Source organism: Manduca sexta, chromosome 2 (genome assembly GCF_014839805.1).
Source record: "Manduca sexta isolate Smith_Timp_Sample1 chromosome 2, JHU_Msex_v1.0, whole genome shotgun sequence".
NCBI classification, from domain to species: domain Eukaryota; kingdom Metazoa; phylum Arthropoda; class Insecta; order Lepidoptera; family Sphingidae; genus Manduca; species Manduca sexta.
Window position 1 is genome coordinate 8,759,779 of NC_051116.1, and position 13,432 is coordinate 8,773,210.

The following is a 13,432-nucleotide window of genomic DNA, read 5'->3' on the forward strand; positions in this document are numbered from 1 at the left end:
TTTCTAACCTAACCTAACTTTTATATAAGGTAATGTATCAACCCAAAGCCATACGCACTCTAACTTATTACACTAGCATCTTACGTTTATTAAAGCCAATGCTTTATTAAATATAAACCTAACTAGCCACACTATGTTTTAATTGTATAAAAAAACAAATGTTACGCGCCGCAATCCTAGCCGATGACATCGTGCGTTTCCGGAAGTATTCGGCTGCGCGGGCAGGCTGGCAGAAGAGAAGATATGTCACGCGACGACTATTCTATTATTATTCTCTCTGGCTGGACGTTGTCAAAAGAATGTCTAAAATTGTATTCTGTAATTATTTTGCTAATATAATGTTTACTGTAAAAAGAGCGTTTTACATTCAGAAGTGGGATTATACAAATGATAATTTGAAGTTACATTGAATTCGAATGTGAAGAGTACTATCAGAATAAGTCTGTGATAAATCATTGAATGCCAAAATTAAAATTACCAGATTCTCAGATTTTAGTTGCCATGGCAAACGTCTACGTCTGTTGAAGTAAAAATGTTGGGAATGCATATGGAATTGATGTCTGCACATTAGTACGATTAACGACATTCATAACAAAAACTTCGTTATGCCTGCTGCTTGGCTCACTGGAGAGGGTGTTTTCTTAGAAACTAAATCATTGGAGACAGGAATGACTGGAGTCATGTGAAGTCAAATTAGTGGCGCAACACTTCAGGCTGACAATGCGAACGTGCGTAACTGTTTATTTTATTTAATCTGATCTGTCTGTGGCCGTGAGCCTTTTGATCATATTCTGTCTGTAGCCGTGACCATTCTGATCATATTCTGTCTGTAGTCATGAGCCTTTTGATCATATTCTGTCTGTAGTCATGAGCATTCTGATCATATTCTGTCTGTGACCATGAACATATTCTGTCATTCATTGTCTGTGATCATATTCTGTCTGTAGACATGAGCATTCTGATTTGTGTTGCTGGGTCCTATTTGTTTAAAATATAGGTACCCAATTCAGTTCTACTTTCTCAAATTTATTTTCGTGAATACCTTACGGTATTCACTTTGCAGGATGGCCGATGTTACGCGCCGCAATCCTAGCCGATGACATCGTGCGTTTCCGGAAGTATTCGGCTGCGCGGGCAGGCTGGCAGAAGAGAAGATATGTCACGCGACGACTATTCTATTATTATTCTCTCTGGCTGGACGTTGTCAAAAGAATGTCTAAAATTGTATTCTGTAATTATTTTGCTAATATAATGTTTACTGTAAAAAGAGCGTTTTACACAAAGCTTATCGGCTTATGTTTGTTATTAACCTTTTGCCGATATTGTTTGTGGGGTGACCTGTGTATATGTTATCAGAAGGCGGCAAATGAGATATGTGTTCACTGTTCTAAGGTGTTTATTGAAGTGGCTATGGTATACAGGACTTTTATATTCCTGTCGCACATTGTGACTGCTTGAACTATGAACTTTAAATAAATTAAAACTATGTGCCTATATAAACTATGAACCTAAGCTACAACCTCATTGACCTGGACAGTCGCTAACTATAAGTAACTGGACGTATATCTCTCTACAAAGAAGTGTTTTGTATCTTTCTTTCATTCTTGAATATAAAAACCAGGGTATTTTATAAATGAAACTCAAATTGTACAATGTCGCTTTATTATCGATATTTATACATTAAACAGCGCGGATACACAAGTACACACATTATGGCGGCTTCAAACAACATGCTTCACTACCCTCATTTCATTTGACTACTTCAGGGATTACAAAAATTGCCATCTCGTGGCCGAACGCAGAACAAAGCCTTAAAATCAAAACTGCAATCGCAAAATCCACACTGCAGTCGCAAAATGCGGACTGCAGTCGCAAATTGCGGACAGGTTTCGCAAAGTGCAAACCGTGACGCTAAACTATAAACTGATGTTTATCCTGACTTATATTGCCCTCATAGTGACGAGCTCGTTATAATTTGTATAGATTATTAAAATGCTATTGTCTGCAATTAGCTATGGAATAACAACTTTTACGAGCAATTACTGCAATGTGTGGCCGTATTGGTTTAGGTGATACCATTCTATTAATAGCAAAGATTGTTAGGCAGGCGAATCATTGATGCTATAACTTGCCGAAGAACAAAATTAAATGTAAATATCTACCTATATTTCAATTAACTCTATTGACAAGTCTAAACATTTGCAAAGAAAACTTTCTTTGTTTACAATTTTTTTTCCTTCTCTGAATATTTTTAAAACTTCCGCGCATAGATAAAACTGCCAGGATAATGAGTTCTGTCAAACCTTGGAATCGACATTAAAGTAATAGAGATGGTACAAAAGAGAAATTGTTAAATAACGTTGACAATTATACTGGCCATAACTGAACAATAGACATTGAAATAAAACTATTTTTCGGATTTTATGGCGTTTTTTTAGTTCAGTGTATGAGTGGGGCTGAGTCCGTCCATGACCATGAAGGTTGTAAAGTCTTCGAAAGGTGCGGAGAAAATTATAATATAAAAAACCGTGATAAAATCCTTAAATAGTTTTATTTCAGTGTATTACATTCTAAAACATAAGATCATATCATATCATTACGCAAAGACATTCCAATATCAGTTACACATTACAATATCGCTCGTTCAAACGCCCCTTTCAATCCGAACCAATAAATTTGGAATATAAAATGACAAACCACCATTTAAATTAGTCTTCAATACCATTTACACCCTTTTTTTTGTGTACGTTTTGTTCAATATTTATTGGTTCGAAATATTAGAGATCACACACAAATTACCTTTTATACTTGAATAACTTTACCCCGAAATAGGCAGTGAATTTTACTTTCGACTAGACATGACCAGTTAATGTATTGATTATATTTCCTTTCTTTTATTGCTTTGAATGGCAAGACGAGCTTGTCGTTCGCCTGATGGTAAGCGATACGACCGCCCATAAACAGTAGAAATACCATCCAACACCTTGAATTACCAAGTACTGTTTGGTATTCCACTGCGCTCGCCATCCTGAGACATGAGATGTTAAGTCTTATTATGTCCAGTAGTTACACTGGCTGCATTGTATATTTTTTTTATTATAATTTTTTCTGGCACTATGTTACCGTATGGTATACTATATTATATTTATTAGTCTTATTAGGGACCAAATTGATGTCATTAAGAGCTGAAGTACAATATGAAAGATAAGCCGTAGTAAGTTGTGTATGACCCCCACTAAACATACTTAGTGTCTTGTGAATAAACTACGAAATGTACTGGCAATTAAATACATTAAGCTTTTTGCCTTTGCACGCCTTAAATAAAGACTCAAGCCATATACAGTCATTCAGAAAAGCTGAACAAATTAAAAACTTTAAAACACTCCTTCACTTTAACTTTAGTCGAAATATTCCGTTTTCTGTAAATATCATACAAAGTAAACCTTTTGAAGTTTATTTCAGTGAGGAAAACATGATTGTTGATACGAACACAAAAGTTTAAAGGCGATTTGAAATTTTGATTTGATTCAGCTACTTTTGTATCTGACTATACATCGATTTTCCACATAACTTTTGTTACTGTCATAATTAATTTTATCTGTAATATTATTTTTCCAATTAAATATTGCTAATAAAGAGAGTTACATGTTTATTCAATTTAAAATAAGAAATCAATTCAAACTGTAAAAAAAAAATTAAAAACAATTCAAGCGATTTTAGGCTTTGTTTAGATCACAATGACTATATCCAGTTACGCAGGCACTGATAACCTTCTAGAATTTAAGAGACTAATATCAATAATAGAAAAGACTAAAAAAACTTAATTGAGCAGTCATAGTATTATTAACTGAATAACGAAATATCTTCAGTGTCCCGCACTTCGTTACTCTTATTGAAATTATTTTTTATACTGGCACAACAGTGACCTCATTCACCTGATGGTAAGAGTGGGGTCCAGACAGAATGTCAACATACAACTTACGAGGGATAATCATCTCTCGTCAGTCGACATTAGACTTCACTTACCATCAGGTGCAGTTGGGTCACTTAGTCGGGCCCCTATAAAAAAATAACCCTCGGCAGTCAACACAATTATTCCGGCCTATTTAAACGTATATACAAGCTATACGCAGAACGCCAACTAAGTTACAAACCTTGATTTTTATGCTGACCGTCCTTTAATATGGAACACAACATTCAAATTATTTCCCATCGGTTATCAGTGCCAACGTCTTACCCCCTTATTCATAAACGTTTTTTATCTAAGGACGGAGTAAAGCTGTGATTTCTCAGTGCCTAACGGCACTGAGAAATAGACATATGGCCGTTGTGATTGGTTATTATTGTTGTATTTCAATATTAGCCGATCACAACGGTCCTACGTCTACGCACTGCGAAGACTGCCATGCACACGTCACGTCAGCACTAAGAAACAGACTTGTTATCACAGCCTTACTCGGTCGTTAGATAAAAAACGTCTATGAATAAGGGGGTAAGACTATAATCTTGAAATTAAACATTAAAAAATAGCCTTGGTACGAATACTGAAATTTAAACCTTAAATACTCAACAGTAAGACACCCAATTTCATGAATACATTGGATATTAGTTAAATCAGTCGTAACAATTGTAATATATTTAAAATTGCACATTTAGTTAGCGAATTGTCGCCCCTCTACCAAATTTAGCACCTGCCGCGCATAATCTTAGAAGATAATGAAATTTGTAAAACTACTTCATTTTGAGTACAGCCAGCGTTTATTTTGATCGAGTAAGGTATAATTAAGGCAATGTGATTTATCAAATTGAACCGTTTTATATAGTTCCCAAACTTTTTTTCACATTAACCTGGTAAGTCCAAATTTGGACCATTTTATATAATTCCCAAACTTTTTTTCTCATTAACCTGGTTAGACTCAATAAGAAAATTACAGTTAGAGTTAGTTTAAAATCGTCTATACATTTTAATTATATTGTTGTGTTGCTAACTCGTTAAAATGCTTTATTTACAAAAATGACAATGTTTAAGTCTTTTGCTTGTATTTAACCTCTTTTGTTAAATAATTAAAAAAAAGAAAGTAGTATTATGTATCCTGAACGATATGCTTTTTTATAAATAATTTAATACATTAGTTATAAATAATACGGAAATAACATTATGGTTAAAAACAATGACATAAGAAATATTTTGTTGAACTTCTTCGTAATTAGGATGATCAAAATTACTTCCAAGTCGATATACAATTTTTATAATTGCAAATATGCCAAATACCGCACAAAACTTAATATTTACCGCTGACTGTACCTTATGTGTACTTACCTTTATGTATAAAAACTAAACGTAACGTAGGCAAGACGTTTAAAAATAAAAAATCCACAAATAAATATTTATTTAGCAACTAAACGCTATTTACATTATTCATTTTAAAAACATTTTCCATTCAATTTCCCACGAGGACGTATAGAGACGTCATTTTATAAACTGATAATCAGGGTATTTTACTACATTCGATTTTGATAATTATGTTATTAACAACAAATAAAACGAAACACAAGACTTTTGTGAAACCAACAATAAAATTGGTTTAAAAATGGAGTGGTAATCCATATTTCTAAATATGTGCAAGTGTTCATAGCGCGCTATTTGTTTGCGCACATTGCAATTCCTGATGACGTCACAAGATACTATTGCATCTTTTCATCATTTTTTGCCATTTAGCCTTTTCATCGGATTCCAAAGGGTTATCATGTTGCTTTTTTACCTGATTTTTATCGTAGTTTAATAAAAATATATGAGTAAAATAACCTATTATCGAGACTTCAACGCTAGTATGACGTCATAACACATCAACAAACGTCAGTATACGTCAGACGTGTTTTAACGTCCGCGTGGAAAAGGTCAAAATTATCTGCACAAATCAAAAACCTACTAAAAAATAGGATTATAAAACAAAAACTATGGCAAATTGTACTTCTTTTATCACTGTTTACTGATTGAACGGGGATTTTACGTGTCATAAAAAGCGATATTTCTTTGGTAAAACTAAAAATTAAAAAATTAAGCCATCTACAATCTTAACACTAGACGTGGTTGTAGAACACTGCAGTTATTTATAGACATATTTACTTATTAATAGTATCGATTATTTTAATAAAATATCAGTACTATATGAAATAGACATTTTTCTCCTGAACAGCTATGTGACAACAAAAACCAAGTACAATAGTATAAGCCTTCGCAGTGCGTAGACATAGGGCCGTTGTGAGTGGCTAATATTGAGATACAAAAACATTAGTCAATCACAACGGCCCTATATCTACGCACTGCGGAGGCTGCCATGCCGTCAGCACTGAGAAACAGACTTGTTATCACAGCTATACTCCTTCCTTAGATAAATAATGTCTATGAATAAGGGGGTAAGTTAGTGTCGACTGACGAGAAATCGAAAACAAAGTTAATGTATCACACGTTAGTTGTAATCGATCTGTCAGCCTACACCGAAAATAGATATGCGTTCTGGAAAAACAGAATTGTTTAAAATTACAAAATTCAATTTCGATGCAAGAAATTTTCTTTCTAATAGCACATAACTGATATTTTATGAAAACATCCGACCCCACATTATCCTACATTATTATAACACATTAACTATCAAGCGTTGACTTTGTCATTAGGGAAGATACGAGAGCCGAGGTCACCTCCATGAACACTAACGGGAAATATGAAAATGGAAGGAGGTCGTCTATACTATAGCTGGAACGAAGTCGGGTAATAGAATCTGGCCGTTACAAATTATGGATCACCGGTGACTCATGAACTTGAATTGCTTAAAAATTTTGATACTATAAATATACTATTTTATATCAGATCGGCAATAATTAAATTTGGTATCACCGGTGACTCATAAGCCGTCTGAAATAGTGCGAAAGACTCAGTTAAATATCTTACGCAGTTAAAGATAAAGTCACTAAGTTCTATTTTACACACGATAGACATCAATTTCTTTATTCTGACGTTAAAATACACCTTGTGGTAAGTACAATGCTATTTATTCATTGGGATTTAAAGAACCAAGTAACTTTACACTTTATACCTTTGACATAGTGACTAAATTGGTCTGAGTTGACCGATGACTTATTAAATATAAGCAGGGTTTTGACATAGTGGTTTTCTATAAATTTATTTTGTTAAAAAGCAATAATTTATGGCAAATTCTTATACTATATGGTGTGTCGATATCGATCGATATAATTATAATCGATTTATTAATCGAAGTAGACTTTCACAATACGTTTTATCAAATCATTCGAAATATCGAATAAAACCTAACACCAAATGAACAAGCATATTAAAAACTAACATGACAATTGATTATAACTTCCGATCGATATCGATTATTACAATATCGAGCAACGCGACTATAGTACAAAGATAAAATGCTAAACTACTCTATGTATAAAAAATAATTGTAGGAAACAATGTAATGAGTATTATCCGCCGCTCGCGATGTGGCATCACTGCCACTTGTTTAGTCAACTTCAATAACATAAATCGATGCCTTCTAAGTAAACTATCTTATCTGAAAAAATAGCTATACTCACTTTTTATAGTTTCATTATTAAGATACTGTTTACTACCAAACCCATTTAATTCAAAAGTTAATAAACTGAAAAAATCTTCAATAAAATCATTTACAAACCTGCTGGATTACTTAGTAAACAGTATCAAGATAACGAAATGTTAAAAAAGTGAATATCACCTATTTTTTCAGATACAATAGTTTACTTAGGAGCCATCGAAATAGGCATTAGTTTGAAATAGGTTGATTCCGTGATTTTTTTAATTTATTTGTGAAATTCTCTTAAAAAGTATTCAGTGCGATACCAAAATGGCACTACACCTAAAGTGATTCATGTGAGTCACCACTGAATATTTCACAACATTTCTGTAATCAACATAACCAAGTGTGTACCCAACATAATTAATATACCACTTATTTATTTATGTTATTGAAGTTGGCTATCCTTAAGTTGTTCACATCTTTACATGACTATACATTTTTATTTTTTCCTTTTATATTGTGATTATTGTAAGCAAGTTTTTAGCGATTTTGGAAAAAACGCTTACAAAAAACCTCATATTTATTTTTGTGTTCAATTTTATTTTTTAATCATTTTTCTCTTTTTTCGTAAATTAGAAATTATAATGACAGTAAGCGTCTGGATGCGACAATATTTTAAAGCACATTATTTTTAAGGCATTTTTAATTTAATCAAATAATAAAAACAATCAATATTTCAATCAACTATTAATACATGGTTTTATTATAATGAAATGTCACAATAGCCGTTGTTATAAAATAAAAATATAAAAGCGATACAAGTTGGGAAATACGTCGTGTATTTTTTTTTACAAATCAACTAAAATGTAAATTTCATTCTAAAAATAAATCTCAAGTTTCGCAAAAATAAAAAAAAATGTCTAAATCCTATAATGCCTAAATTCTACACATATCCTCACGCTTGTACCTTCAAAAGGGGAGACCAGCAGCGAGTACAATTCATTAAAGATATTTCTGAGACACATGGGCGCACCCAGGGGAGTACAGAGGAGTCCAGCTGCCTCTCCTGACTCCTCAATCTTTGCCTACGCACAGTTATATGTGCTAAATTGAATCGTTAGAATTACTTATAAAATTTCATGATTTGCCCTACACCGACCAAAACTGGGATTTAGCCCCCTGCCCACCCGTGGGCTAAATGCTGGGTACGCCGATACGTACATATAATTTTTTTTTTATAGCGAATATGGAATCTCATCAAACAATTGGATTAAATTAAAAAGCCTTACACACTCCACAATTTACTAAAATAAATAATTTTATAAACGAGTCACTTCCAATATATAAATTACAATTAATAATTTGCTCCAGTCAATTGTTAAATTCATTATAATGTATACAGATATATTTCGTCCGTACGTTACATTGGTAGGTACAAACTACGTCATGCAAAATTATTGCATTTAAAGTCCAGACAAAAAAAAATAAAGGGCAATTTGTTTTATATATTTACTACGCACAAATATTTTCACTTACCAATGAACGAATGAGTAATTTGACGGTAAAAAGTCGTCTTAATTTATGATCATCCAAAATAAATATGGAAATGTAGAGATGTTATCAATTTATCGTAATGATAATTATACAATATACAAGAAAAAACGAAATCCACTATTTTTATCGATTTTTTTCTCTTTTACTCTTACATAATTTCCTGAAAGAATGGGACAAAAAACTATAAATAACGAGTTTACTTATCACTCAATTTGTCTGGACTTTAAATATACCACAATAGTTTCATGTCAATTTAAGATCAAAAAGATAATAATTTTATGCCTAAATAGGAATACATAATTTCAATACATTTTAGTACCCATAGTATATTAATAAAAATGTATACCCGAACTGTATACTGAGAAAAAATGGCTTTACTTACGTAAAAACTTCACCTTATTCGCTGTAGACATAATACGTAGCACTTTTGTAAACACAACTCAAACTTTATCACGGGCAAATATATGGTTTTTGCATAAACTTTATCATTAACGATGCAGCATTTGATTTCGTTTCGAAAGTTTGTCTTATTGCAGTATGCAGTTGTTTTTTCTCTGTATTTCCACTTGAGAGAGGTTTCTCTCGATCTCGTCGTCGTCTGCTATCCTGTTAAATAAAAAGAAAAGTATAAATCACCGGTGACTCATGAACTAAAAATGCTTATAAAATCTCAGATACTTAAAGAAATATCCAAAAATGTATTTTTATAGCAAATATTGTAGTCTTTATTGATGTTTAAGGTATTTATAACCTAGCATATACAAAATATAGTAGAATATACTGTACTATAGCACACAAAATATATGTTACTATCACATTGACTTGATGGATACAAAGCGCTTGTCAGAAAAAATAACTGACTGATTTTTCCTTTCTGTTTTTTTTTATTATTTTGTGTATAAGTTAATTTAGTATAATTTTATTAAACTAATATCGAAAACCTGAAAGCTGTCCTCAATTTGGAAAAAATATTTATGGAAACTGTTTGGCTAATGTAAAAATATGGTATTTAATTCATATGTTATAAATATGTGCTGTTTGTTTTCCTAAATAAAATAAAAAGTACCTATTTAATTTCAAAACAAAAGAACTAGTTAGTAGTCAATGATCTGACTACAGATCATACTTCAGGCCCACCAGTAATTATCATAGAAGCACACTTATCCTCGAAAGGGTGGATGGTGTTATACCATAGACTCACGAAAGGTCCTTAAAGTGTTTCCTGAACTCAAAATCAAATCCATGTCTAGTGTCAGCTGCAGAAAATGATATGTAAATATACTCACGCTCTCTCTTGCTCGTCCATCTCTTGAACGAGTCTGTCTCTCTCGTTAACAGCGGACAGGAGTTCCTGAAAACAAATTGCGGTTTTGTCATTTCAAATACCATATAATTACAATAATTATTTATAACAAACACAAAGTCATACATTTTTTTTTTGGGGGAATCCAAAGGACAGTAGGCGATACGCTAGTGTCTCTACTTCACTGCCACACACACATAATCACACATTTATCCCGAAGGGGTCTGCAAAGGGGCAGCTTGGACACCCACTTTTTGCGAAGTGTATTCTGTCCTATGATGTGATAGAGGGACTGTCGCCATAGCGGGCTGATACTGAGCAGAAAAAAACCAAATATACTCGACCCGAAGATTGAACCCGAGACATCGACACATTCGTACTGCAATACTACACCATTGAGGCATATATTATCATCATACTTTATTCGATATCACCCAAATGAATCACTATGTCCATTATAGAAACCAATTATTATTATATATTTACTACCATACATTTACTCAGCTCATTACTTACCACAGCTCTCTAATCTCTTCTGTCTAATCGTTCAGAACATTCACTCATTCCATTCACTCACTTAAAGTCATTACCTGCAACAGCAACTTCTCCCATCTCTTCCATCAGAACATTCATTTCATTACCCCATTCAATAATAATACCCACAAGAGCACCTCTGGGACTCTTGTATATGACCATTAATTTCGTACACTGATTCCATTCATTCGTTCTCTAGTCATTACCTGCAACAGCAACCTCTCCCTTCTCTTCTGTCCGGGCGTTTTCCGCCACTCGTCGACGCCGAGCGACAGTCGCAGCTCGCGGGCGAGCAGCTCGCAACGACGACTTAGATCTTCTTCTTGTTCACTGGACATATACAATGTAAGTTTTATTTTATATGCGGACCCAGCTAAGTGACCCAACTGCACTTGGTAGTAAGTGGAGTAGACAATAAAATGGCGACTGACGAGAGACGATTACGCCTCGGCAGTCGACACAATTATACCGGCCTGCTGGAGCCGGATATACACAGGCCAATCTCGGAACGCGACAGTGATGTGGCCACTATGGCGGATTTTAACATTTTGTGTACGGAGTTCGCTATTAGGGCGGATATAAAATATATCCTACTACTAGCAAATATATTATAAGCCAAGTCTAAAATTTACAGAAATTTGCTGTGATTATATATATTGTACAAATCGCTTATAGAAGTTGTCTTCTGCAAATTAATTGCTGATCTAAACACCGCTATAGATAGATGGGCACTTATAGTTTAGTGGGTAGTGATCAGCTGTGTCAATAGATGACAAATGATCACATTTCATGCTCTTCCACGTTTACAAGATGATTCAGGTTACACAAACTTAACATGGTATAACTATACAAATCACCTATTTCCTAGAATATACAAAAAATATATTCATACAAAAAAAGTTTTTACTTGTTGATTTATCAAAATCATACTTTGATTCATACCTTATCCTGATTATTAGGAACACAACAAAAAGAAATCAAAGGCAAAGTCGAGCCATTCTCAGTTATTAACATTGTAGCCAGTGTAACTACTGGACATAATAAGACTTAACATCACATGTCTCAAGATGGCGAGCGCAGTGGAATACCAAACAATACTTTGTATTTCAAGGTGTTGGATGGTGTTTCTGTTGTTCATGGCCGGTCGTATCGCTTACCATCAGGCGAACGGCAAGCTCATATCGTCATTCAAAGCAATAAAATATAAGAAGTCAGGCTCTTACATACATGTGGCAACTAATTTTTAATTACACACTATAACGCATAAATTTGACATGCCATATTGCTGACATAGCCAGCCCGCAGCCAGGCGCAGGGTATACTCACAGTATGTTAAGTTGCATCTGCCTGCGCAGGAGTGCGTTCTTCTTGTTCACCAAGTTGAACCACTGGGACATAAGTCGGTCTTCCTCCTGCGTCATACAACATGTTTAATACCTTTTTATCAACTTACTGCCGTTTTCAATAACCCAATAGCTTTATCAATCCATCTCGAAAATTGATAAATCAGAACGCAGTTTTATTGATACTCTTACAAATAACGTATTGTGATTGGTCGATTCTCGGCATCGGATTGAAGATTAATATTGGGATTATTTATTGAAAACGGTCGTTATTTATATTTTTGGCGGGATTTCTTAGTATCATACATTATTGGAATGTGATGTAGAGACATTCTAGGGCCTCGGTGGAAAAAGTAAAAATGTTGGTCCTTTGAACTGGATAAACATGTTCAAGTGAAATTTAATTTAAAGCATATATATAAAATATATATTTGCCTTATGTTTGCTCTAATTTATCATTTAGTTTATATAAGAAGGTCGAAAGAAAAGAGATGTTATAAATCAGAATAAATAAAATTTAGTATAAAAAAGAAAAAAATAGTGATAGTAAAGCATACAATATAAATAACACTAACATAATATCAACGTATTATTATGTAAATTTTTCTAAGAACTTTCAAATGTTATTTTTCTGCTACCCCTACTGTACTATTTTTTTTTTATTGTATAAACTTCAAGAATCTACATTCCGTACTTATTTTTCAAACTACACTATTTGCATTTTACTCAAAATAATTATTAAAGCATATTTAACAAGAAACATAATGTAAGGTTTAGTAATATTATGACACCAAAGCTTTGTATGTACAGTGTGATTTTACAGTGAATTAGTACGTCCGAAGTTGTTGAGAGGGCGAATATGAGAATAAAGAGAACAAAAAATCACCCACATACACATAATCATGCATTTATCCCCAAAGGGGTATGCAGAGGCGCAACCAGGGCACCCACTTATCGCCAAGTGTGTTCCGTCCCATTATTTATTTGTTTATTATTTATTCAAACTCTTTATTGTACATCAAATCGTAGATGAAAGTAAATATACAACAGAGATAATGAACAAACAGGAAGGAAGGCGGTGTTATCGCTATCGGCGATTTCTTCCAGACAACCTTTGATGTGATAGGGGGCGAGCC

The 13,432-nt window shown here is 33.4% G+C and overlaps 1 protein-coding gene across 2 annotated transcripts in view; it reads right to left on the reverse strand.

Moving 5' to 3' along the window:
* Positions 1–1,647: 1,647 nt before the first annotated feature.
* LOC115449181 (EH domain-binding protein 1) overlaps positions 1,648–13,432 on the reverse strand; it is a 47,750-nt gene continuing 35,965 nt past the window's right edge. For both annotated transcript variants that reach the window (XM_037436738.1, XM_037436734.1), the window contains 4 exons: positions 12,280–12,365; positions 11,160–11,283; positions 10,403–10,467; positions 1,648–9,722 (listed from right to left, as the gene is read on the reverse strand). In XM_037436738.1, the coding sequence (XP_037292635.1) occupies positions 9,644–9,722; positions 10,403–10,467; positions 11,160–11,283; positions 12,280–12,365 (354 nt within the window). In that variant the 3' untranslated portion in view covers positions 1,648–9,643. The remainder of the gene's footprint in view (positions 9,723–10,402; positions 10,468–11,159; positions 11,284–12,279; positions 12,366–13,432) is intronic.